This window comes from Martes martes, assembly GCF_963455335.1.
Source record: "Martes martes genome assembly, chromosome: 1".
In the NCBI taxonomy this organism is placed as follows: domain Eukaryota; kingdom Metazoa; phylum Chordata; class Mammalia; order Carnivora; family Mustelidae; genus Martes; species Martes martes.
In genome coordinates, this window is record NC_137888.1 from 132,096,042 (window position 1) to 132,123,706 (window position 27,665).

The 27,665-nt window shown below is 42.8% G+C and overlaps 1 protein-coding gene across 1 annotated transcript in view; it reads left to right on the forward strand.

The window, feature by feature from the left end:
• Nucleotides 1-27,665, forward strand: part of PLCL2 (phospholipase C like 2) — a gene marked incomplete at its 5' end in the record, with an annotated part of 190,991 nt that overhangs the window by 114,608 nt on the left and 48,718 nt on the right. Inside the window, 2 exons of the mRNA XM_080809822.1 lie at nt 468-2,954; nt 6,026-6,229. Coding sequence (XP_080665948.1) covers nt 468-2,954; nt 6,026-6,229 — 2,691 coding nt within the window. The remainder of the gene's footprint in view (nt 1-467; nt 2,955-6,025; nt 6,230-27,665) is intronic.

The window sequence follows — 27,665 nt, forward strand, 5'->3', positions numbered from 1 at the left end:
GCACACTCAGTGCAGAGCCTAATGGAGGCTTGCCCTCATGGCCCTTGAGATCATGACCTGAGCTGAAATCAAGAGTCAGATGCTTAACTGACTGAGCCACCAAGAGCCCCTAAAATGCTTAACAATTTTTGAATAAGGAGTCCTGCGTTTTCATTTTTCCCTGAGCCTTGCAAATTAAGCAGTCCATTCTCTGTACAGGATTTTATTTTGTATTACTGAAATTGTGTTTCTTGACACCCATGGGCTTGCAATTATTCAATAATGATTTTTTACCTGTTTATATTAGACTGCAAATTCCAGGGCTGCTTCTAAGCTCTAGAAGTGATTGTCATTTATCATAGATCATTCAATAGGAGATCCTCACAGTAGGATTTTTTTGAAGAAATTAAATTTTTATTCCTAGTCTTGAACACAGAAACCCATGTTTATGTTATTCTTTTACACTTTTTTTTTTTTTTCTCTCCCAGGATGGTACAAAACAGAAAAGAGAACGGAAGAAGACCGTCTCGTTTAGTAGCATGCCGACAGAGAAGAAGATCAGCAGTGCAAGCGATTGCATCAATTCAATGGTCGAGGGTTCCGAACTCAAGAAGGTTCGCTCCAACTCCAGGATTTACCATAGGTACTTTTTATTGGATGCTGACATGCAGAGCCTGAGGTGGGAACCATCTAAGAAGGATTCCGAGAAAGCCAAGATTGATATCAAATCCATCAAGGAAGTGAGAACAGGAAAAAATACAGACATATTCCGCAGCAATGGCATTTCTGACCAGATATCTGAAGATTGTGCATTTTCAGTCATATATGGAGAGAACTATGAGTCACTTGATTTGGTTGCCAACACTGCAGATGTTGCGAACATCTGGGTTACGGGACTGCGGTACCTAATTTCTTATGGAAAACATACACTTGATATGTTAGAAAGTAGCCAAGACAACATGAGGACTTCTTGGGTTTCACAAATGTTTAGTGAAATTGATGTAGATAACCTTGGACATATAACTCTGTGTAATGCTGTGCAGTGTATCAGAGACCTCAATCCCGGTTTAAAAACTAGCAAAATTGAGCTTAAGTTCAAAGAATTGCACAAATCCAAGGACAAAGCTGGTACTGAAGTCACAAAGGAAGAATTTGTTGAGGTTTTCCATGAGCTTTGTACCAGACCTGAAATTTATTTCCTTTTAGTTCAGTTTTCAAGCAATAAAGAATTTCTTGATACCAAGGACCTTATGATGTTTCTTGAGGCAGAGCAGGGTGTGGCACATATAAATGAGGAAATAAGCCTTGAAATTATTAGCAAATATGAGCCATCCAAAGAAGGTCAGGAAAAGGGCTGGCTTTCCATAGATGGGTTCACTAAGTACCTTATGTCCCCTGATTGTTATATATTTGATCCGGAACATAAGAAGGTCTGTCAAGATATGAAGCAACCTTTGTCTCATTACTTTATAAACTCATCTCATAATACATACTTAATAGAGGATCAGTTCCGAGGTCCCTCTGACATCACGGGATACATCCGAGCTCTTAAAATGGGTTGCCGGAGTGTTGAACTGGATGTGTGGGATGGGCCAGATAACGAACCTGTAATTTACACGGGCCACACCATGACCTCTCAGATAGTCTTCCGCAGCGTCATTGATATTATTAACAAGTATGCATTCTTTGCTTCAGAGTACCCTCTAATCTTGTGTTTAGAAAATCACTGCTCTATTAAACAGCAGAAGGTAATGGTTCAGCACATGAAGAAGATTTTAGGGGACAAACTCTATACAACATCGCCCAATGTGGAGGAATCTTACCTACCATCCCCAGATGTCCTGAAAGGGAGGATACTAATTAAAGCAAAGAAGCTGTCCTCAAACTGCTCTGGCGTTGAAGGGGATGTTACCGACGAAGATGAAGGGGCAGAAATGTCTCAGAGGATGGGCAAAGAGAATGTGGAGCAGCCCAACAATGTGCCTGTGAAGCGATTTCAGCTCTGTAAAGAACTGTCTGAGCTGGTGAGCATCTGTAAGTCCGTTCAGTTCAAAGAATTTCAGGTATCATTTCAGGTTCAGAAGTACTGGGAGGTCTGTTCGTTTAACGAAGTGCTTGCCAGCAAATACGCCAATGAAAACCCCGGGGACTTTGTGAATTACAACAAACGTTTTCTCGCCAGGGTTTTCCCCAGCCCAATGAGAATTGACTCCAGTAACATGAACCCTCAAGATTTTTGGAAGTGTGGCTGTCAGATCGTAGCCATGAACTTTCAGACCCCAGGCCTGATGATGGACCTGAATATTGGCTGGTTTCGGCAGAACGGAAACTGCGGCTACGTCCTCCGGCCGGCCATCATGAGGGAAGAGGTTTCTTTCTTCAGTGCCAACACGAAGGACTCTGTGCCAGGAGTTTCACCGCAGCTTCTTCACATTAAAATCATCAGCGGGCAGAACTTTCCCAAACCCAAAGGATCAGGTGCCAAAGGGGATGTGGTGGATCCTTACGTCTATGTGGAGATTCACGGAATCCCTGCCGACTGTGCAGAACAAAGGACAAAAACTGTGCACCAGAATGGAGATGCTCCCATTTTTGATGAAAGCTTCGAATTTCAGATCAACCTACCTGAACTGGCCATGGTGCGCTTTGTAGTACTGGATGATGACTACATTGGGGATGAGTTCATTGGCCAGTACACAATTCCCTTTGAATGTTTACAGACAGGCTACCGCCACGTCCCCCTGCAGTCGTTGACTGGAGAGGTCCTCGCGCACGCCTCTTTGTTTGTCCACGTGGCTATTACTAACCGAAGAGGAGGAGGGAAACCTCATAAAAGGGGCCTTTCTGTGAGAAAAGGGAAGAAATCCAGGGAATATGCATCTTTAAGAACACTGTGGATTAAAACTGTGGACGAGGTGTTCAAGAATGCCCAGCCCCCTATCCGGGATGCCACAGATCTGAGAGAGAACATGCAGGTATGCTCTTGGGTTTAAGTATTTCCTTAATGGCTTTTCTTCACAGTGCCCCCTCTGCACCATCCACGAATACTTTGAGGGCTTTGGGGTTTACAACAGTATGTTTCATTTTCGGTAATTTGTAAATTCCAATTTGTTATTAGAACATTTACCAGTAGTCTCATCTTTTTTTATCATTTGCATTTCTAGAACCGCAGTTGGTATCGAAAGTATTGATAATGCATTAGAGTAAGCCAGTTTTGTTGCTGTCTCACATAACCACATCTTAGTCCTTGTCTGCTTCACAGATCTCCATTGTTTTCTAAGAGTGTACGTGGGAATCTCTGGTTTTCCAGAATATCCGTTAGCTGGAACATACTTTGATGACCTACCAAACTAAAAGGCCCATGTTCCAACCCTTTCTTCTGAAGCTGTATTGCTAGGAAAATAGCAAGCACTTAAGTGATCTGATGTGTGTGTGTTTTGAGCTGCCTCTTGTTTTTGGAGGACGGTTGTTCAAGTGTTTAAGTAAAAGACGTGTGGAGTCTGTATTTATTAGAAGTCTAAGATAATAATTACCTCTAAACTGTGTAATGGCTAAAAGCAGTCAGGAAGTAATTAAGGATTGTCCGCATGTCCAGCAGTGTGCCAGGGCCTGCCTCACACAGCTTCTGGCCCTTTCCCACCCCAGTGTGTGAGAGTGCCTGCCACTCTGTGGTAACTGCTCTGTGTGTGTTTATTAAAACATATATATTAAATATATTAGCTGGTTATATAACTATAAATAACTATCACGAGAAGAATGCCACCAGCAAGTAAAATCTGACTTAGAATATTCAGCAGATTTCAACCCTGCACAGATCTTATAGATACCTCATTCATAAAAAGACCTTGCCACAATAGAGGAATTTTATTCTCTTTCTCTCCAAGTCAAAGCTTTAGCAGAGACCTGAAGGGCTCTTACCTGTTTCTGAGGGCAAGAATGGCTTGGGAAACCCTTAGCTCAGAGCAAGGCTCACTGTTGTTGCCTGCCCTAGGGCTGTGCGTGCCCCAGCACTCCCGCGGGGATCCTCTGGAGCTCTAGCATCCTGTGTCCAGAGTCGCGTGTCTGCGCCATGCCCGGCAGAGCGGTCGGTGGCAGGGTTAATGGGCACCTGTCGCACAGAGAGTCTGGGCCCTGAGGACGCAGCCATGAACAAGCAGTGCCTTTAGCTGCAAGCAGGCGGCAGGGAGGGAAATGGACCGTGAGCAGGTGAATGAGCAAATAAGACAGTTGCAGACGCTAGCAAGATCTGTGAAGAAGATAAAACAGGGAGGTGTGATGGAGTGATTGGAAGACCCCACAGCCATGGTTTGGTATCATGAGCAGTCACCATCCAAGAGATTTTAAATGAAATGTCCTTAAAAGTCCATGTTTCAAGAGATATTAAAGAAAATGTTTGAGAAAACCAAAGTGCTGCTTATTTCTTAGACTGGGGTATCTGAGAACAGAAGACACAGGACTTGGAAGGCCTGGATTCTTCTCCTCTGGCCACCATGCTCAGCCCAGATCAGGACCCAAGTGCACCGGGAATAACTCCCATTTTGGTTAGAATTTACCGGTTGTTATAGCACAGTAACTAAAAGCATAAACCTCAGTATCAACAGATTCCAGGTAAAATTTTGACTCCTTCCCTCACCAGATGAGTGACCTTAGGGAAACAACAGAGAGAGGTCAGAGCCGAGACTCTGCTTCACACCCACAGCACAGCTTGTTGGGAGTATTAAGTGAGGGAATGGATACTAGGTAGTCCTACTCGCTTAGCACTTGGTAAGTGCTCTAAGAATGCCAACCATGACATTTGACAGTGTCAAGGGGTTTTCTTTACCAGAGATTTTTTTTTAAATTAAATTTTTTATTTATTTTCAGCGTAACAGTATTCATTGTTTTTTCACCACACCCAGTGCTCCATGCAATCTGTGCCCTCCCTAATACCCACCACCTGGTTCCCCCACCCTCCCACCCCCGCCCCTTCAAAACCCTCAGGTTGTTTTTCAGAGTCCATAGTCTCTCATGGTTCACCTCCCCTTCCAATTTCCCTCAACTCCCTTCTCCTCTCCATCTACCCTTGTCCTCTATATTATTTGTTATGCTCCACCAATAAGTGAAACCATATGATACTTGACTTTCTCTGTTTGACTTATTTCACTCAGCATAATCTCTTCCAGTCCTGTCCATGTTGCTACAAAAGTTGGGTATTTGTCCTTTCTGATTTTAATGGCATAGCTCCGGTGGTGAGAAAAGAGAGAAGGGGATGGTGGGGGAGAGATGTTGCAATCAGTGGACATGCTAATAGGGGAGGGTCTCCTACTGGGCAGACCTCCTGAGTAAACTGCTTTGTCCTTAAAATTCCTTTAGATTTTCTGTAGTTTGCTGGCAATCCTCGGCATCCCTTGGCTGGTAGAGCTCTGTCTTCACATGACTTCCAAAGCTAAGAGAGATAGTGCAGTCTGTCTCTCATGCCCTCAGAGGAACAAACCATATCAAAACCTTGATCTTGGACTTTTAGCCTCCATAACTGAGACAAAAAGCTTGTTGTTTAAACCAAAAAAAAAAAAAAAATTCCTTTCTATTTGGAACTGGTGTAAATGGGTGAAAGACACTCAAGTGTCTTCCTTCCTTGCAAATATTCCTTTCCTTTTTGGATGGCTGGCATATTTGATGCTTACTGTAAACCTGATTTGATTTTTTTTTCCTTTACCTTTTTTGAACATAGAAGTCATTCTTTTTGTTTGCTTGTGATTGCATATCAGCATTAGCACCACCGTGAACTTGGATCTGAAAAGAGGTTTTATCCTTCAGATGAATTTAACTTACTCACATCTTCTGTACTTTTGATAAATTGGATTGAAAATGTCTATAACTGTATTTACTTTGGAAAATAGCCACTTTTCCCTGGTATGGAATAATCATTGGTTAATTCTGTCATGACATTGCTAATAGTGGTTGTACCAGGCAGTTCAAGTATAATCAAGTCTATCAAGTAGAATATCCACAAGAAACTAAAACCTCCAGTTAATAAGTAAGCGCTTCCTTTCTTTCCACTGAACAGAATGCTGTGGTGTCATTCAAGGAGCTGTGTGGCCTCTCGTCTGTGGCCAATCTCATGCAGTGCATGTTGGCGGTGTCTCCCCGCTTCTTGGGACCTGACAACACGCCGCTGGTGGTCCTGAATCTGAGCGAGCAGTACCCCACGATGGAGTTGCAGGGAATTGTGCCTGAGGTTCTAAAGAAGATTGTAACAACTTATGACATGGTGAGTTATTCTTTGTATTTTTATGGAGCCTGGGTGAGAGAGATATCTCAAGACAAAAAAACCAGACATACTCAGGCAGGCACTCTTGCTAGGGTGAGCGTTCCCATTTCATGCTTCATTTACCTATGTTGGAAAAATGATTCCTCTGACCTTGCTGCATTTGAAAGAGCTCAGTATTTTATTAGTGTTGTTTTAGAGAGCAGGATTCAGAAATACTTGCTTCCGTCGAATTAAATAGTGGTTTGCTTTTCAAGAACATATCTGAATTGATTTCTAAAGCATGTGCTATTTCCTACACATACACGGCGAAGAATTTTTTTTATCTTTCTCTGCATCCAGCCCTTGATTTGCTCATTTTTATTTTGTTTTCATTGTTCAGGCTGGTAGAACTGAGAAATTTAATTATTTTCTGAAATAAATTTTAAGCACCATTAGGGACAATTGCTTCCATCTTGTGATTATAATGTGTGACGCTTTCCTTCCTTACAGCAACTGCTCTGAGATACCTGTAATTCGTAATCAACTTAACGTTAATGAGGTATCCTCAGGATACCTAGAATATTACATTTTTGTTCTTACATATATCGCATTTGTGTTAATCCTATCCTGGTCTTATTGTACTTTTTGACTTATCGTAGCTCTAAGGGAGAATTAGTGGGCGAAGAGCACTGTTTGGACCCCAGGATGTCGTGGAGGCTGTCAGCACTCGGGAGTGCTGACGGTTGCTCTCCAGCCTGCAAGGTTAAGGGTGTGGGACACTCCTCTCCCAGATGGGCCAGGCTGGCAGCCTGTGCTCCTCAGGGTGCTTTGCACTGGGAGGCCGCCTCTACCACCTCTTCTACACAAAATGCATGGGCTACAACCACAAAACACTAGGCCTCGAATGATGTAGCTGCTGTGGTTAATAAGACAGAATGGGAGTGGCATCATAAGACTTAACAGAAATATTTTTGACCGTTCTAGAACTGGATCTGAAAGCTTTAATTCAGAGGGGTTTATACAATTCAAAGGAAAGACAAAACAGATTAGACCAGCATTTCCCACAGTGTGTTCAGAGGAACCTTGGCTTCTTAGGGGATTAGTAAATGTCACATGGGAGAAAGGGCTCCTTGGTAAAGCAATTTGGGGAAATACTGGTTTGAATAAAACTAATCATATGTCTTTACTGCGGGATATCTTAGGGCTTTTGCTGACACTGAGTTCCCAAGAGGGCGATACATAGAGAATGCCCTGTTTCACAAGCTGACTGGACCAAGGGGTACTGTTTCCAAAAACAGAAGTTCTAAATACCTTTGTTCTTGGTCTTCGTCACTTCCTGATCTTACTCGCTCAAGTGTTCAGGCAAAGAAGTTCTGGAAGTACGAGTCAGTAGAATGCAGTATTTTAAACAGAGTATCCGTTCATTACCTACCTTTTTCCTCGATTCCTGCACAGTAGCCACACGTTTTAGCAGATATGTATTAGTCCCCTACTATTTCTAGCTTAGAATTCATGGTAGTGTGAGCAATCTAAGGACCAAAACAGTGGGCTCTGCAGGCACACTGCAGAGAGTGGCGGTCAGCCTGAAGAAAGAGGGAAGGCCAGGGGCAAGTTCGTCTAAACACTTGGGAGAGAACTGTGCTGGGTACTGTGGGGGCTGCAAAAATGAACTTGAGTTGCCCCTGTCCTCAGGGAGCCATCCAGTCCACCGGAGGGTAAGGGAGGCAGCTGGGGAGCAAAGCACGGGACACTTATGCTGTGCTCCTTTGCAGCAAAAAGTGGAAAGGTAGGAGAAGGTAAAGGTGAAAAAAGTGGAAAGGTAGGAAAACAGATAAAAACGGGAAAGTTTGAAGAACTCTTTTACGCTGTGGCTGAGGCCACCTCGTTAGTTCCCACCTCCTCATGTTTTATGAGAAGAAAACAGAAGAGGTAGCTGATGCATATAAATGCTTCTTAAGCTTAAGCCACATGTGAAATCCTTAGACATCTTGTAGACCTCTTTTGTTCACCAAAATCTAGCACGGCTTAGACCCTTGGGGCTTCATGGATCTCTGTGGCAGTCCCTCAGTGACCTTTCTTCATGGTAACCTTTTTACCAGGAACTTCCCGAGAGTGGGGTGATGGCACCCCACGTGGGTGATAACAGGGGTGACTGGACAAGGGTGAGGACCTAGGACCTAGACCAGCAACTGAGTGCTGACCACGGAGGTTCTCAGGGTTCATGGCAAAGAGGCTTCTGGACGCCTGGACCTCCCAGCGCCCATCACAGGATCCGGCACAGGAATCCCTTAGGGCTCCTTAGCTCCCTGCCCCTTCTTCTCCTGGACTCCTGAATGATAACTCTTAACCACGAAACTCTTATTTGCACATAACTGGATAGTTGTATTGCTGCAGAAGTGATCAGACAGAATGCTTTAGTATGTTCAAATTTTTTAAACTGTGAAATTTACTCTTACCTAATGTTTAATGGACATGTGGGGTCCATGGTCAAATGAGCAAGACTGATACAAAGCGAAGGTCAAGCAAAGCTTTATTTCGTGCCAAGCATCAAGAATCAAACTGACTGGCCAGGGACGTCTCTTGCAAAGAGGCGATGACCCTCTCTGCCTTACAGACTAGCTTTTATAGGCAAAGGCCGTGTGGTTGGGCCTGGCCACGCAGAGGTGGTCAATGAGATTGTAACACGGAGAAAGCTGCACAGTCCTGCTAGGTCACACATAAGTGACCAACTGAATTACAATTTACCCTATAGTAGCTATTTGAACTCGCCTATCACCTTGGGCAGAATGGGCGCCCAAAAGGCACCCAAAGTGTGGGGCCCACACTCCTTGGTAGCTAAGAAACAGTATGCACCCCCACTGATTGAATGCCTCCACCTGGCCTGACCCCCCCTTGTATTTGGGCTTTGTTACCTGGGACTAGTTTCCAGGATTTGTTTTAAGTAAGGCCCCTGGGGGAAGGGGGGCAGGGACAGTTTAAGTTTTACTGTGTAAACAACAAAGTCATTATTTAACCGGATGGCATCGCTCTGGCTAAATAGGCCCTTACAGACATAGCTGTGGTGCATTACACCCCTAGCTCTATTGATTTGTTCTGTTTTAACTCCATCTGAAAAAGTAAGCCATAGAATATTTAAAATTAAATTCAAATTATTATAATTTTAACTTTAAAATAATATTGCTACAGCAATAACTCTTGTAATACTTATATTTTATATTTCTTTTTTAAAGTAATTTAATGGTTTCTTACCTTGTGACAATTAATTTATTAAAGCTAGCTAAAGGAGTGTGGATGGGAAGTATGCTAATGTCCTGGACAGTCTGGAACCTTAAATATAGCTCTTTGTTTTTGTAATATTATGTTGAGCTTTACCCAAAATTAACCTTGGAAATAAGATCTTATTTCATTTTGTTGACTTCCCATTTATAATACAAAGGCTGCAAGTGAGAACTAAGAGTAGTGTGAGAAACCCCCTCCAGGACTCCTGTGTCCTTGCCCGTCTGCACCGCTGAAGCTCGCCCTCTGGGGAGGCCAGAGCCCTGTGTGCCGTCTCCTAAGAGTGTGCGGTTATGTATTTATGCTGTCACGATTGTGATTACTTCTCAGTGTCTAAACTCTTATTAATAAGCCAATATATCAAAAATGTGCCATTTCTTTGGGAAAGGGGAGAATGCAGAGAAGGAATTGATCACGCAAATGTGAACAACCTATAAACCATTCTGGAGGCTAGGAAAGAATGCCCACGTCTGGGGTGGCCACATATCCTGGTCTTCCTGTTGACACACCTCTTGCCCCAGAGTAATTATTAATAGTTCCCCTTTAACACTTAGAAGTGTCTCTATCGAGGGCGCCTGGGTGGCTTATTCGGTTAAGCATCTGCCTTCAGCTCAGGTCATGATCCCGGAGTCCTGTAACTGAGCCCTGCACTGGGCTCCCAGCTCAGTGGGGAGTCAGCTTCTCCCTCTTCCTTTGCTCCTCACCCTGTTTGTGCTTGCTTTCTCTCTCCCTCTCTTTCTCAAATAAATAAATAAATAAATAAATCTTAAAAAAAAAAAAAAGTGACCCTATTTAGATAATTAGTTGTGTGGTTACCCTATCCATGGCCCCTTGATTGCCCTAATGGCCCTTGTGATTACCATCAACAAATGGACCTTCTAAATTGTGGTTTTGTACTATGTGTGGTCCCTCCTTGGGTCCTAGAAGTGGTGAGGTTTAACCCTGGGTCAAAGTCATGCAGGTGTCAAAGCCATGCAGGAGTAGAGGAAGAAGAGAAGTAGAGACACCTTCTTAGGCTAGGCAGATTGGGGTGGGGGATATTGAAAACAAGGACTAGACTGGTATGGAGATTGGGAATGGCCATGTGTTGTCAGGCAAATAAGCCTTTTCTCCCCTTGAGGTGTTTACAGTTTAATAGAGGAGATAAAGTGTATCCGTAGATAGTGAGATGATACATAACAGATATTTCAAAATGTATAAACGAGGGACGAGGGACGTCTGGGTGCCTCAGTGGGTTAAAGCCTCTGCCTTCAGCTCCGGTCATGATCTCAGGGTCCTGGGATTGAGCCCTGCATTGGGCTCTCTGCTTGGCAGGGGGGGGGGGGGGGCTGCTGCTTCCCTCTCTCTCTGCCTGCCTCTCTGCCTACTTGTGATCTCTCTCTCTCTCTCTCTCTCTGTCAAATAAATAAATAAATAATCTTAAAAAAAATAAAATGTGTAAACGAACCATTTGGATGTTATAGACAAGAATGGTCAGTTTCAGGTTTAGGTATTAGGAAGCTTCAGGGAAATACTGGCCTTTGAGCTAGACCTTTAAGAATGAGTCACATTTGAATAGGTAGAGGTGATAAGGAGGAGGCTGTTGAAAGCTGAGTTCACAGAGTGAAACGTGCTCCGAAATGTGGAAGCAGATATTCTGGGAGATTCACCTGAGGGCCATGGTTGTTCCTGTACATCTTGGAACAGTATGCGTATACACACTGCATGTTTCCTCAGGCATTATGCAGTGTAGGAGGCTGAGAGTGAGAGAGAGCCTGAAGACCACATGGTGAGTGCTTTTATTTTGCTCCTGATCCAAAGGAAACCACGGAAACCCTTTGGCACATCAAATTAGTGGTAGAACTAGGCTTAGGAGTCTTTGTCCCATGTTTTTTCTGCAATCCAGGTCAGGAAAATTACCATGTGTGATGTATAGATGAGTGATCAATATACAGATAAAGCTCAGATATTTTCAATAATAATAATCTAAAGTTGTTCACGTGGGGTTCTCCAAGTAGGAGGTAATTTGTTTCTGATTCCTGTTCCTTATGACGATGAAAAAGAATTCATTTTTCATACTTTGGTATAGATTAAAAGACAGATTTGATGAGCTTAAACTGAGGAAGCCTATTTCAAAAGCTAGATCAGATTCCACTCAAAGAAATCTGGTTATAGGTAGCTGAACATATCTTTTGTATTATTAGTTCAGAAAACAAAACATTTCAATATTTTAGTAAAATTTATGTAAATGAACTTGAGTGCATTTGCTTTTCACAATCAAATATCAAAATTGAGCTAGAATGTTCTCTCATGTAATTAAAAGCTGGTAGGAGAAAATAAGGATTACATAACCTGAGTTTATGTTACAGTGAACAACAGTACTCTTTACAATACACAGTGCTGTTAAGAGCACACCTGCACTGGCAGGTCAGTGTAACCCTTCCCGCCCATCAGTATCAGTGATCTAATTCAGCATCGTTTTAAATGAAAGTGATTTTTACCATCCTTTTAGTATTGATGAAAGTAATAATTCAGCTTTCTAGCTATCTTTATTAGTGTCCTATTTCAGACTTAAAATTTCTAAATTTTTGTGAGATCTGTAATAAACTATAGAGACCAAGGATTCAACATCTTTCCTCTTTAGAGAGAAAACTTGGAAATGTTGCATGAAAAGAAAGTTCTCCTTAAGAATTTTTTTCATGGGGCTTTGAGGACAGTCTTCAGAGTGAAATGAGCCAGACATGGAAAGATAAGTACTACATGATTCCACTTACATGAGGGATCTAAAATAGCCAAATTCATACAATCCAAGACTGGAATGGTAGTTACCAGGGACCTGGAGGATATGGAGGAATGGAGTTATTAATCAATAGGCATAGCTCTGGTGAAGTATGACGAGTAAGCTCCAGAGTCCCCACCGGCCAACATCGTGCCAATAGCCAACAGAAATGGACTGTACACCTAAAATTGGTTAAGAGGATAGCTCTCCCATGAAGGGTCTCTTCATGCAGCTCTTTTAAGAAAAAAAGTTTTTCCTTGATTTTGTTAGGATTTTCTGTAACACGGAATAGGCTTCAGTCACCGTAATGAACTTGAAAGTGGAGTTGTAGGGAATGAAAGGAGAGAAGAAACAGTAAAGAAAATTATGCCTGATTCTGTTCCAGGCAGTAGGGCTGTTCCTGCGCACAGCGGTGGACGCACAAGCAGCCCCATCTGTTCAAAGATTACACGGGACCTCATTCCTACCATTGCAGTGCCTTTGTATCTACTTTCTGTTGAAACTCAGTTTGTTTTGATCTTTTTACAGCTTCACAAAAATCTTGGTTTTAATTGCTTTCACATCTAATTAAGAAAGCATACTCTGGGGAATCCCTTTATCCAGTAGAGAATAGTATTTTTTCAGTGTTTAAAGGGAGGAAACTGATGCTTTGTCTGGGAGGATATTATTTGCTCTCTGAGTGTTTTTATATAAATTACTGAATAGTCCCTTCTAACACATTACTTTCAATATTTCTTTAAAACAAGTTTCTTTCAATGAAATATGTGAAATGAAGGTCTTCCTTCTTATACAGACATGCTGGTGGTTGGCATGCAACGTCAGGAGCATTCTGCTTTATCTTACGGGTGTGATTTCATGTATTTTGTCTTGCCACTGCCTAATGCGGTAAAGAGATAAATCACACTTCATAATTAATGGAGTCGGCCCATCTGGACCAAGCCAGAGATGATCTATAATAAGGCTGCTATTGATCCCCGTCTCCTTTGTGGCTCCTTTTATCACTTTACTGCCTCAGAACTTGACATTAAAAGCTTCTTTTTAATTGGAGGTGTCAACCTTCCCAACTTTTGTAATCAGAGAAAAAAGACCAGATAGATTACTATGCTTTAGGATAAGACTGAGCTTAGGGTGTGTGTCTGTGTGTGTGTGTGTGTAGAAAGGTGGATATCCCACAGAGGGAGGATCAGAAACTCAAAGGCTGTCATTTAATTCAGTGACAGGGGAGGTCCAGCCAGTGATGTGTCCAAACGCAATTTCCCTGGAACCGTTCAAACCATACAGCTGAGCCACTCCAAAACCGTTCAAGCTGCTGCGCTGCTAGGAGGGGGAGGAAACGTTAAAGATTACAGCGTGATGACAGTGTCACATGCAGGATTAGATCAGATGCAGCAGGCTGCCACTCGGTAATCAGATACAGGGAGACTCAGAAACATTTGGAAGATAGTGCTCAGGGTGTGCACGCGCTGGTGATGGTAGATTTTCCTTCTGATCCGTTTTCTAGTTTTATATGTCTCCGCAGAAACCAAGGAGCACATACTCAGAAGTTCTCTCTCTCTCTCTCTCTCTCTCACACACACACACACCCCCACCAGATACTTAAGCAATGAGCAGTTGGGGAAAGAATAGCATTTGAAGGACTGACCATTCCCTTGAGACTTCACCCTACAGCAGTTTTTATCAACTAAATTGGATACCTAACTCCAGACTCTCTGGGAGGACAGACATGAAAACCGTAATGGAGTTCAACATGTTGTCAGGCGGTGTCTTCAGGCAAGAAGTGATAAATGGTATTAAGCAAGCCCCTGTATCATCTGACATACCCGCAGTCTGACTTAAAATTTCTGCGTAAGCTAGGAAACGGTGATATGGCTGGTGCTGTCCAACCATATTGGTAAAAGGAAACGGGAGCCGGCTCTTGGCTCATTTCGGTTCTCGGGTGGATATCACTTGAACCAAGGCTACCTGGGGAACTGTTACCCTGCAGTGGTTTGGGACATGTATTTGGTGGGGTCTCTACCCTTTTACTTCTCTGTTTGGAGTCTTTCTTTGGCCTTTTAAAGGGCAAAGCAAGATTGCTTATTTTTCAAACACTGAATTTCTTTATTATTTTCATATTTTTATTTTACTGAATCTTGTAGAAACTATGTATAAAACATATCCGCCACCTAAAGCTCCAGAAAAGTTAGGGAACTTCTTCTTCTTCTTTTTTTTTTTTTTTAGGGAACTTCTTTCTAAACCTATGCTTTATGCAGAAGAACACTACTACATTTTTTATAGTACTAAGATCACTGAAGCCCTGTGATCTTTTTTTTTTTTTTTTTTGCCTATACAAGAGCAGGGGAATTACTTGTTCCCATCAAATCCCACATTGCATTTTCGATTTTGCTCTTACATTCTTTCAGTTTATTTTTGATATAGTCTCTTCTTGCCTGAAAGTATTTTATGTTTCTGCATTGGGTAAAGGCAGGTTGTTTGCTAAGTTCTTTCTGTCAAGGATGCTTCCAGGAAATTAAGAAAGAAAGAGAGGAAGGGAGGAAGGAAAGAAAGAAGGAACAAACTGTATACATAAAATGCTGTCCTTCCTCTGTAAATAATACATTCATACTGTTCTTTTGGTTAGTTGTGATGTGCACTGGTGGCTTCTAGAAGCTGTGAGGAAGTGTTTAGCTTTCTTATCCTAGTTTATTCGGTAAACTTTTGTCTCCATTTAACTTTGAAGAAGTAAAAGTTCACTGAGCAGAGGGAGCTGGGCTACTGTGGCCAGCACCCAGGCTCAGCCCCTCTATGATCTGTGCCTCTGGGGCAGAGTCTGAGTGCAAACCTCACACTCAACTTAGAAGGCAAAGGAAAATGCAGCTTTCCTCTCTCAGGAGGGAGGTGGGTATGCCCCAATTTCTGTTCAGTTTGGTGAACTTGAATCCATTGCATTGATTTATTTTATCTTCTTTGGACTGTAAATACTCATCTCTTGAGGTAAAATGCTCAGTCTCTTGGACTTTCTTTCCCTTTGCTTCTCTACAAAGTGGTCACTGGTTGCCTGGAGGGGAATGGTTGCAGAAGGCTTCTTTCTTTGTGCTTATAAAGAGCATCACTCTAAAGCTTGCCTTCCTCCCCTCTGTCCCCATTCACCTTGAGACCGGGCCATGCAGTGGAGGGACTCCCTAGCCACACTCATGGCCATGCAATGGAGGGACTCCCTAGCTACTCTCACTCAGGACTTCAAGAGACGGACTTCTAACTTCTCCACTGTTCTTTCCCTCCTCCTGTCTGCGTGCCGCCAACCTTTCCGCCCAGCCTTGGGAGGTGGATGGCCGTCTCCCCAACTCCAGGGCTTAAGGCTCTGTGATCTGTGGGTTGATTCTTCGCATGTTAAAACAATCTAGAAAATTATTTCTCCTCCACACATCCTGACTTTCAAGCCTGTTGTTTTGGTGGGAACCCAAATAAAAATCTAATTTGACCTTTAAAACGGAGAAGTGTCTGATTTTATAAGCGAGCTACGCTTCACCCAGGGCTCTGAAACTAGCTGTTTGAATCGGTGGAAAGCCCCCGGGGCAAAATGGTTTCTAAAGTATGGCAGTGCATGTGGGAAAAAGTGGCTCTGCCCCTTTCCCACAGCACCTGTGCTCCTGCTGTGCCCCCCTCCCCCCACCCCCCGGATGTCAGCATTCCCTTCCCACTGCAACACATCTTTGGGATTGCTGGAGTCCTGAAGTCCCAGCTAGAGGAAACCCCGGGGGTTTCAGAAAGGAGCCAGAGGGTAGAAGTAGAAGTATGATGGGACAGCTTTAAAAACCCCACCAGCTAAAGGGATTCTGTTATGATCATCTGGAGAAGCAGAGCCAGATTGTTCTCTGCGACCTTCATTTATTGTTAGGTGAATAACATTCTTCTTAGAGCCTCTTGGAACAGTGGCATCTGTTTGGTGTGTTTGGACTGATGAAGTTATGTTAAGCCTAATAATTGCCAAGCAAGAAGGGGAGAAAAATAACTTTAAGGACAATTACTCCATGCCTATATTTCTCCAGCAATTGAAGTTTTCCAGATTCAAAATTTTTGATTTGCTACTATTAATACTGTGAAGCTCTTTTTTTTTTTTAAAGATTTTATTTTATTTATTTGATAGACAGAGATCACAAGTAGGCAGAGAGGCAGGCAGAGAGAGAGGGAGGAAGCAGGCTCCCTGCTGAGCAGAGAGCCCGATGCGGGACTCGATCCCAGTACCCTGGGATCATGACCTGAGCCGAAGGCAGAGGCTTTAACCCACTGAGCCACCCAGGCGCCCCTACTGTGAAGCTCTTTAAAAGAAAAAGTTTTTTCAACTTCCAGAATCTGTTTGACATCTTAAAGTTTGGAATTATTTTTGTCATGTCCACAGAACAATATCATCTCTACATCTAGTTTGGTAGGTGTGAGTGTCCTCTTTTGTGGGAATCCTTTTCAAACAGAAAAGTGATGATCAAAGAAACAAAAAGAACCTAATTGGCTTTCAGTGCATGGTAATTTATTTGTATGTCTTTACGCAGCTTGTGAGTTCCAGATCCTTTTAGATTCACAGAAATGAAGATTAGCTGACCTAGAACATGCACTTCGTAGCTCACTGATACATTCAGCCTGCTTTTTCCCTTGAGCTTGGGAGCCCTCTGGTCCTCTCACCTTGGACCCAGCAGATGGCTGTGTCTCTCTTGACCCTCTAACCTTTGCTGTTGGCACAGAGGTGGCTTTGCCAGCTACTTTGGCAGAGAAATCAGTGTGTTCATCTCCATCTCTGTCAGGATGCAGAGACCTGAGTTGGGAACCCTGGAGCTCCCCAAGTGTGGGCTCCACTTTGAAACCCCAAGTACTACCTGGGCCACACCCCATTGGAGGACCCAGGAAAGGCTGGAGAAATGGCTGCCTTTGCCCTCTGAGCCTGCAGTTTGCCCTGTGTCTGGCTCCATTTGGGGTTCAGAATGTTCTCCAGGCGGTTAAATGGAAATCGTTTGCCTGAGTGATTATTTTACCAGTGCTGGCTACAATTAACAAGTAAGAATCACACGTGTGAATTTCTTTTCAGAAGTATTTTTTTTGGTCAAAGATTCATCAAAAGGATGAGCAGCTTAATATTTCAGTGTGTCCCTTTGTTGTCCATATTCAGGTTAGAGTTTAGAAAACATGGAAGTTACCTGGATAATATAATTTTATTATTTAGAATTTTGATGTTTTTACTATCATGCCCTGACTTTATACATGTGAGATCCATTCAAAGATTGATTTGATTTATTACCACCCATTTTTGTGGAGTTTAGAACAGCATATACTCTTCCATTTAGGAATTCAGCACTGTCACAAGTGTAATTTGGAGTTGAGTTTAAAAAGACTGAAATTACATCAGATACTTGTATAAAGTTGTTAGTGGTGATACATAGATTTGTTTATAAACGCAAAGATGAGCGCCTCTGTTTTTGTGGACAATATGCTTTAGATGTGCAATCACAGTTTAGAAGACAACTCTCCAGGAAATGGGATAATTTGAATGGAACCAACTCCGTGAAAATGAAGCTACTGAGATAACCAGCTTATATGAAAAATCATGTATTTCCGAATCGGTTTTGAGATTGTATGCACTACAATGTGATTGTAGGCACTTACTCGAACCACCTTCTGACATCTTTTCTGGGGCAGTAGGGTATACTCATTTCTGACCTTTTTTTTTTTTTTTTTTTTAAGTCTGTTATATCCCTAGTTTTAAAGTTTTAAAGGTGTTTTTCCACAGCCTTTTGAATAATGAGGTGGTGATTTTTCTTCACAGCTAGATGTGTGCCTATAAATAACATTTGGCACTACACAAGCTTTGAAGCCTACATCTTGTTGATGTGTTACATTTGACCTCATCCTCATGAGACAAGTAAAATTAAGCCCTGCCTGTGGATCTGTTCTCTCCCGGTTTGGCGTGAGTGGGAGTGTTCACCCTCAACCTCACCAAAACCCTCGAGTGTGCAGGGGGCCACGCAGTGACTGCCCTCTGCACACCGACTTCTCGCTCAGTGGGGACCGCAGGAACTGTCACTCCTTACTCTATTTTAACAGCTCCTGTTTTTCATTCTGTTCATTTCTATTCCCCCAGATTGACATGAAATAATTAATGCCACTCACCCCACAGAAATAACCACCTTTAATACCAGAAATCTGACCTTACTACCACATGAATTTATCAGGAATAAAAATAGGACTTAATAATGGCTTTAAAGGCTTTTCTAACTTAATTAGGGTATTTTAAATTCTGAACCATAAGAAAACTACTCTCACTGTAAACTCAGTGGGTGGACAATATGATGTGTTCAGAGTTAAGTTTAACTCTACAAGCTTAATTACCAATTAACTTAAAAATAACATGTTAGGTAGTTTAAAATATTTATTTCCCTACTGCATTTCGTATTAGTCAGATCTTTAGGGCTGACCGGTTTAGATTTTTATATGGAGATTTTATATAGGACATCTTTTATCAACTTACAGAACTCTTTAATTCTGGTATTTTCTTTGAAATGAGTGTTGATCATTCTGTCTTTATAAACATTACACTCCTACGCTAGAGGAGTGTATGGAGTCACACCATCATTTATGTCATCGTATGGGCAAAAAATAATTTGGGGGTTTTTTTGAAGATTTTATTTATTTGAGAGAGAGAACTCATGAGCTGGGTGAGGGGCAGAGGGAGAAGCAGGCTCCCCACCATGTGCTATGGGGCTGTTTCCCTGGGACTCTGGGAGCCAAAAGCAGATGCTTAACTGACTGAGCCACGGAGGAGCCCAATAATTTTGGTTTTTAAATCACTTATCTGGTGCCGAAAACAAGCAAGGAAGCAAGCAAACAAACAAACCCCCCAAACCCTATCTTTATAAATAGAAATGGCTGAGTATTTAGCTAAATGGAAGTGGGATGGTACTTAACTAATTTTTAGTTGATTTCCTGAAACGGAGCCCTGTTTTTGTGGTGAATCTATGGAAGTCTTTGACCAATGTTAGGACTCTCCATAACCAAATCTTTCTTTAGCCGACACATATCATATGTTTACCCTTTGGAAATACTAGTTGCACTCAATTTTTCATGCTCTTTTCTGAAATGTGAATGTAATCTCTCAAGCTATGTTCTCTTGAATACATTTAGTCCAATGTCACCAATGCATCTTGTACCATGTTAGGTCAGGGGTTGGGAAACTGGCCTGTGGGTCCTGATCTGCCACCAGCTGTTTTTGTATGGTCTGCAAGCTGTTTTGAGTGGTTCTTACATGCTAAATGATGGAAAACGATAGAAAAATAATACTGTATGACTTGTAATGTGAAATCCAAGTCTCAGTGCCCATAAACAAAGCTGTATTAGAACCCTCACATGCTCTGTGACCGTTTTTGTACCACAACAGCAGCACGGAGTTGTTGAGACAGAAACTGAGCCTGAGCCTAAAAGCCTCAAATACCTACGGTCTGCTCCTTCGCAGGAAGGCTTGGCCAACCCCTCACAAAGAGGATCAGGCGAAAAAGTCCCTAGGGTATTTTAATGCCCTGGTTCCCATATTTGCCTTCACCAGTTTAAATTATGATTTCAGAGGGTTTTCTTTCTCTTTTTTTAAAGTAATGGAGTTACTTTTTTTAAAGTAATGCGTTTTGAATTTTGACCCATCACAACAGCATTCTACTTGTTCAGTTGGTAGGAGGAGCACGCCGCCAGAGCTGGAGGGCTCCTGTCCTGGAAAAGCTTAACACTGTTGACATTTGTTAGCTTTTTGATGGTCAAGAACCTGCAGGCACTAGAGGGGGGCATTGGAAGAGGAAAGTCAACAAAAACTTTTGCTCTGGCTGCTGGCAGTGCTCCCCAGGCAAGCTGGCTACCTCGGCGGGAATGGTGAACCATCGCGCAGAGTTTTGTTATCCAGAAAACTGTGTAACTAGCTTACTTCACAATGAGCGTATAGTCCTGCTTGTGCTGCTTAGTACTGAGGCGTTAAAAAATGAGCCAAGGAATGGAGTTTAAGTGGTGCTGCTTGTATCAGTTGAAGCCAGCTTCTCTTATTGCAGAGAAGGGGGAATTGGGTGGAATTCCCAAGCAGGCTCTGTATGTCTCTGAAAAGCCCTGGTTTCCTTTTACCCTTTCCAAGCAGAGAGCAGGGCTTTCTCTCAAATGAAAAAATTCAGGCTGTGCTAACCACATTCTATTTAAAGCTGTCTCATCAGGGAAGGGATATAAAGGGTGCTAGAGGCGGAGATGGAACCTGTGAACCCCACCCCACACCAGGGGGAATGGGGTCTACTCCGAGGGCCCTCTGCAGCTTCCCACACCCTGCTTCTTTATGCTGTTCATTTCCTTCTCGCACCCATTGCAGCTTGTAATTATATACTCGTTGGTTTGGTTTCTTTTTTTTTTTTTTTTTTAAGGTACCTCTCTCGCCCGCTGCTGGATCGGAGCTCCAGGATGGCAGGGACAGTGTGTGCCCTGCTCACCATGCTGTCTCTATCAGAGAGCAGGTGCACAAGGTAGATGTATAAATGAGTGAATGAAAATGACCTTGATCTCCAGGACACAGATCAGGTGTTCTTCCTACCCTGTCTCTCTGCCCCCAAATGGCTACATTTTCCTGAACTTGGCTGATTTATGTCATCACATGTAGTCTTCCTTGGGAGGGTTAGGTTTCAGGGCTGGCCAGGGGCTGGAAGTTGGGACTGCCGCTCTTCCAGGCTTGGTACCAGACGGCAGTCCCTACGTCCTAAGGCAGTGAGTGGAGCCTTTGTAATGGGTCCCACAAGAAGGAGATGCCTGAGATGCCAGTGGGAGGGGTGGGCCAGAGGCCAAAGGCTTGGGACTCCCAACAGGTGGATAGAGGAATGCAGGCATGAGGGTCCCCTTCCCAGATCATTTACCTCTTGTTCATACTCTCAGATCTCCCCTACCTTTTGCCAGAGGACTTTGCTGTGTCTGAAATTCCCTACTTAAAGATTCGTATGTCCTAAGAGGAAAATGCAGCAGAGGTGAGGAGTGGAAGGGAGAGTCCTAGTTGTTCACCCAGCTGGATTCAGTGAAGCCACCCTGGGATGGGAACGTTGCTCATATAGAGTGCACTGTTCTAGGATTTCCTAGAGCGGGTCCACAGATGGATTTTCATTCGAGCTAATTGACGGGCATAGGCTCCTGTTGTACCAAGCAGAGAAATACTTGAGTCAGACAGCCATCTTCTCTCAGTTGTCCCACCCGCTTCATTGCTGGCACTCACTGTCCCTGCTAAGTGAGCTGTATCACACTCCTGTGCTCCTGGGAGAAAAATCCGGACTCTCCTGGACACACACCCACACACACGCGCATGCATGCACGCACATGCACACTGCCCACCAGCTCTGACCCCACCTTGGGAAAGTCTTTGTCCTTATCTCACCTGCCATCATGAATTGAGTTAGTGCACCGGGCATCCAGCAGAAGGTAATGCCCCGGTGTGTTTCGCCAGTAAGTACAGTTGTAGCTTCACACTGACCATCTGGGCGGGTGTGCGTGCAGTATGAATACCTACGTGCAAAACAGCTCTCTCCAAAGGCACCGTGACTAGAAATTGGGGAATGAAGGAGGAAGTATACACCCCAGACCCTAGGAAGTATATGAGTGGGTTTTGGGGGCTGGGGTTGTGCTGGCAAAGAATATGAGCCCTGATGATGAAATGGGCCCTGCCTATCGGTGCTTATCTGAGGGTGTGACTGAGGGCGAGTCTACTTCTCTATCCGTAAAGTGGGCATAGTTTCACCACCTCCAAGAGTACAAAATTATATGTAAATAGCCCAGACCATTGTAAATTCTCAGTAAATGGGAGTTATCATCATGGTGTTAGTTTCCAAATGCTAGACACCTGCAGCTCATGAAGCTTTAAAACCTTCTGTGCGTGTATCACTCCAAAGTTCAGAGCACAGCTCTGCTGTAGAGAGAGCATGGCTGCTCCATTTCATAAAGGCAGGTTTAAATTACAAAGTGAAAAGCAGAAGATAAGGTTTAGGTGAGTTGTCTCTCTTCTCTGAAAGGGGAAGAGACAGGGGAACCCTTGAGTTACGTTGTCAACACCCGGAACAAATCCTGGGTTTCTACCGTAAATATACTAGTAGCTGGTCAACCTCATTCTTGTCTTCCTTCTTGATCTGCAATTCCTGGAATACTGCGGGCACTTCACTGGGCTAAAAAATTAAATAAATAAATAAAATAAAAATACTGCTTTTCATTACAGAGAAACCTCCAATTGCTTTTTTTCTCTTAACTAACATCTATACTTAGTCACACAGACCTGAGAGAAACTAATGATACCTTACAGTAAGAGTGTGATTGAATTACCTTCTGTTAATTAGGAGTTTATAAATCACCTTGATCCCCTTGGAGAAAAGACTTGTATAAGTAGACAGTAATAAAAGTGGTACTATGTTTCGTTCTAATTGTATCTTTTGAAATTCAATTAATGTTGTAATAATTGTTTTAAACAAGGATGTCGGAGCTCAAAATGGTCCTTGGTGACTTGAAAGAGTTAATGTAGCATCCAGAAGTTCTTAATCCCTTTCCGGAAGTAGCTTGCTCACTGAATAATTGGGTTTAAGGAGCTGAGTTCCCCATTCTTTTGCAGGGGTGATTCTGGCCAAGTTTTAAGCCCTTCTTATCAGTTCCTTGAGGACACTCCCCTCCATCCAAGGGGTAGCCTCTGAACTCGCTGTCCAGAAAACTTCCGAGACTGGAGACTTAAAACAGCAGAGCGTTGCCCTTCTTTCCTTCCGGCTTTCCAGGCATTTACTAGAGGCAGAGGGAGTGGCCGGCTATAGACTGTGTCCCTGCTGGATTGTGCCTGGCTGCCCCTCAGGCCCAGCTGTAAGTCCCTTTGCAAGTTGCTGCGTCCCTCTGTCCTCCCATTCCTTCCTTCTATCCTGACAGCAGAGGCTGCTTGGACACCAGATGCACTTGGGTTTCCTGCCGTGTGTCATGCAATCACATTGTTGTTATAGTTTGGGAAAGCGGGAGATGTAGTTTACAGCGTTAAGAGGCTGACATGACATGACCAAAGTCCTGGCGAGGATGGGGTTTATGTGTGTGTCTCCTTGAGGCAGCCATGGTGCCCAGTGACTCATCACACGCCGTAGATGGCCCATTGAGTGTGAGAACTTTGAGTCTTCCCACAGTGATTGTGTAAACCCCATGTAATGCTGTGTAGCACACCAAGTTATTCCCTGATGAGATAAGGCTCCATAAAATGGAGAGATGAGAACATTATTATAATTTAAATGCATTTGAACTTTACAATATATGTGTTCTCCATGCAGAAAAGTATAGTACAATATATTATTATATGAACTAATAAGAATTATTATATACTTTCTCTATATATAGTTTTATAATTCGGTGGAGTTCCTCTTTAGGATAGCTTAGGTTATGTTTTGTTGCTTAATTTTCAACAGTTTTTGTTTCCTTGGAATATTGTATTGTATAGGACCAACAAGAGCCCGAGAGTAAAACCAAAATTCTTTTCAACTTTTTGGATTTCTGTGTACTTCCTGAGGCTGAAACTATTCAGAAGTTTTAAAACTTCGCCAACAGTTTATAGTAGGATAAACATTTAAAATCTGTATACTAGCTTTATAACTAATCTTTTGATCTGTTAGATCCCTAGGTATTTCCAGAGCCCTTTGTTAATACCCCAAGCTATTTTGCCTAGTGGAGCTCCTCCAGCTTCTGGTCTATTTAAACATGTTTGGGAATATATGGAGATCTGTAGTAATGCTAAACCCCAATTAATCTAGAAATAGGAGTGAATTTCTTTTAAATCAGTGTTTGGTTATGGCTTAATAGTTTATTCAGTTGTCTACATAAAATAAAATTTTCTTATCTGTTTTAAAATATGATTTTTGATAAGATAGATCACCCTGGTGCATTTGTTGTTTTAATTCCTTTGAGCTCTGCCTCTGTGATTTTTTCCTTTTTTTCCCAATCTTTTATTCTTCTTTGTAGCACTCCCCCCAAGCCCAGTTTTCTCTTTGCAGTGTTTTCTCTCATCTTTGCTCCTTTCTCCTCTCCTCCAGTGTAGCAAATGTGTCTAACTAAGGACTTCTAGCGGCTGACACTGGAAATGCCACTCAGAAATACCCACATGTATAAACATTTGGCCCTCCGTGTAAGCTGGGTGCCAGGGAACTGGCAGAAAGCAAGAACCCAGGGCAATCAGTTGGTTGTTTTGACTACATGATACTATTTATTTTCATAAATTTTATACTGAATCCAAATTTTTTTTTAGGTGAGTACAGGAGAAACCTATATTAGTCTGGTATAATAAACATAATATCTTTGTCTTGTATTTATGTGGTTGGTGATTCACTTGAGAATCTGCAGTTTAATTAAAACTTAAGGTTTAGACGATTCACAGACCTGTACCCCTGGGGCTAATATTACATTATATGTTAATTAAAAAAATTTAAAAAGAAACAAAATGAGGTATATAGAAGAAAAAAAAAAAACTTGAGGTTTAGTGTGTGAAATGTCACCCTTTCTAAGTGTTGTGAATGTCATTATATATTAACTGAAAGTGAGAAGTGGTAGATGGAGACGATGATGGTGGTAGAGGAGGCTTTTTTTTTTTTTTTTTAATTTTTTTATTTTTTATTTATTTTCAGCGTAACAGTATTCATTGTTTTTTCACCACACCCAGTGCTCCATGCAATCTGTGCCCTCCCTAATACCCACCACCTGGTTCCCCCACCCTCCCACCCCCGCCCCTTCAAAACCCTCTAGAGGAGGCTTTATGTCATGTGAAAATTCAATTAGATACTTATGCATGAGATACAGTGTTGCTTTACAGGATTTGATCTGAAGTTTAGTGCATAAGGGATTCATGTTGTACCAATATTCAGATCTCAAAGTTATATAACAGGAAAGCCACGTTCATTCCTTAGGTATATACCACCCTAGCTCTGAAGTGACCTTTATGAAAAATCAGAGCATATTGAAAAGCTAGAGAATTCTTGGCTTCCTGAATGCGGACCCTGGGTCACTCATAACTCATAATTCACTCCAGATTTATCTAGCATTTGGCATCTACTCTCTGGCAAAAAAACAACAACAAAAACAGTTGTTAAAATAGTTGAGTACAGTGTGGAGGCAGGCTTATACAACGCTGAAACCATGCTTCGGTTGAAAATCATAGCAACTGAGAGTTTAACTGGACTTCACAAAAAAATTGCATGGGATATTCTGAAAAAAAATTCAGAAGGGTTGTGAAGTGCTCTCCCTTTTATAGTCACTTTGGCTATAACACTTGTTTTGAAAATGCAAATTTATTTGAATGTGATGGCTACCTTAAGGAACAATTTTAACCTCACATTTTGTGTTTGGGTGTGTACAGTTTTGACCACAAGAAACACTGGTGGACACAGAAAACTTGACCTGGCTGACCTGCACGCACACAGGCACCTCAGACAGCACCCAGCCCCCCCAGTGCATGAGCGCCTCTGGAGCTGGGCCCATCCCACAGCTCCTATTCCCCGCTTTCCTTGCACATCACCCCCTCCACCAACCCTCAGAACACCCACTTCCCAAGCAAACCTCAGGTCTTTTTCAAGGTCAGTCACCACATGCTTTGCAGTAGGTTTGCCTTCCTTAACTCTTTAACATATGCAGAGCGGGTCTGTGACTTTTATTCAGTTCCTGTCTGTTTTTAATGTGTCATTGCAAAATTTTTGAATGCTCTGGCCCTAACCCCATTTTCCCCACAAACATTGTGATTTTTATTGCATGGTGCAAATGCAAGAAAAAATGTTTCTGTATAGTGCAATGATTTTTAGGAACCTGCACATCCCATTATAGCAGAACTATGGGGTCAATTACCAAATGCCCAAATCCAGAGTTCCCAGGCCCAGATCCACCCTCCTTCCAGAAACTCCTCACACATCTGTAAACATTTAATATCCTTGTCTGTTCCTTCCCCTCTGACCGCTCCTGCTGTGTGTCATACACCAGTTCTCTCTGCTTAAATTTAAGTGATTCTGGAGCATAACTATGATGCTTTCACCTCATTTGTCTTCTAAAATTCCTCCCTCGGAGATGTATATCTGTTTTCATCTCAGCCGCTACCTTTGTGCAGAAAATCCCCAATTTTCCAGTGCCAGAATTAGACCTCCACACACTGACTGCCTCCTTGTAGCCACCTACTTTGCTCTACTAAGGAAGAACTCCACATCCTAGAGGAGTGAACACATTAAAGACACCTTGTAACCTTGAAATGCTTTCTGACCCACTGTGGGGTGTGTCTTATCTGTCCAGTTACCCCTTTAAGGGGAAAGAGTCTTTGGCTCTTCCCCTGTGCCGACAGCAAGCCAGTCACTGAAACCTGCTCTGTCCCCTACAGAGTCTCCCACTTTCATCCTTTCCCAGCCCCTCTGCCACCTCCCATGTCCCTCCCCTCCCTCCAGAGCTTTGGCTCCCTGCCTGCTTCCTGTCCCCACCGTCACACCCCCACCCTGCGTTTCTTCCTCTTTCTCTTGCTCACAGCTGTGATTAGGTATCCCATCCAAACTGACCCTTCCCTGCTTTCCTCTAACCTGGTGGAAGTGCCTAGAGAGGGTAATGATACTTGACATTGATTTACATCCCCACCACGCCTACAGTGGGGCCCCAGGTGCCCTAGCAGCCAGCTGTGCTCCTCTCTACATGCTGGCCACAACTCAGGAGTGGTTTTCATCTTGCTATAGGTTCTTTCTGTAACTTTTCTCTTATACAGCATTTTTTTCTATACTTTTCTCTTTTGAGTTATATAGTGGAAAACTGTGGAAGTGGAAGTGAGGTTTCAAGAGGAAACTAAGACAAATTACTCTGGAAACCCCATTTGTTACACGGAAATTGTTTTTATAGTGGCCTTGCTGGAAGGGATGATGCCTGCAGCTATTAATGACGTGGCATACCTCATCCCCTAGATGGGGACCAGCTCTCCACAGATTGTGGCTGCGGCCTCTGCCCCCCTTCGCTTTCCCCCCCACACCCCCTCCCCCCTCCCCCGTGTGAGCTGCAGGGGGGCTGGGGTTAACTAGCAGGCAGCTGGGCAAGGACCCCCACAGGGATAGAACTTTGACGCTTCATTCAATTATGTGATTTTCCTATTATTTTCAAGTATTAAAAGCTGTCTCGTATTTTCCAACAGTAACTCTTCCATTGGTTCAGCTCTGGGACATCTTGCTGGACTTGGGACACTTTACTGAAAGAAAACGTTACCTCTGAATTTTCAGTTTCGAAGTCACGAATCCCAGTGTTCTTGTATTTGATTCTAAAATTCGTCAAAATTCTTAAAAACTTTTTTTTAAAGTATTAAAAAGAAAGTTGGTGTTATTAGAGAGACATGACTTTTTCAAAAGCCCAGAAGTGAACACCAAAGCTTACAGATTCTTGAGAGAATTC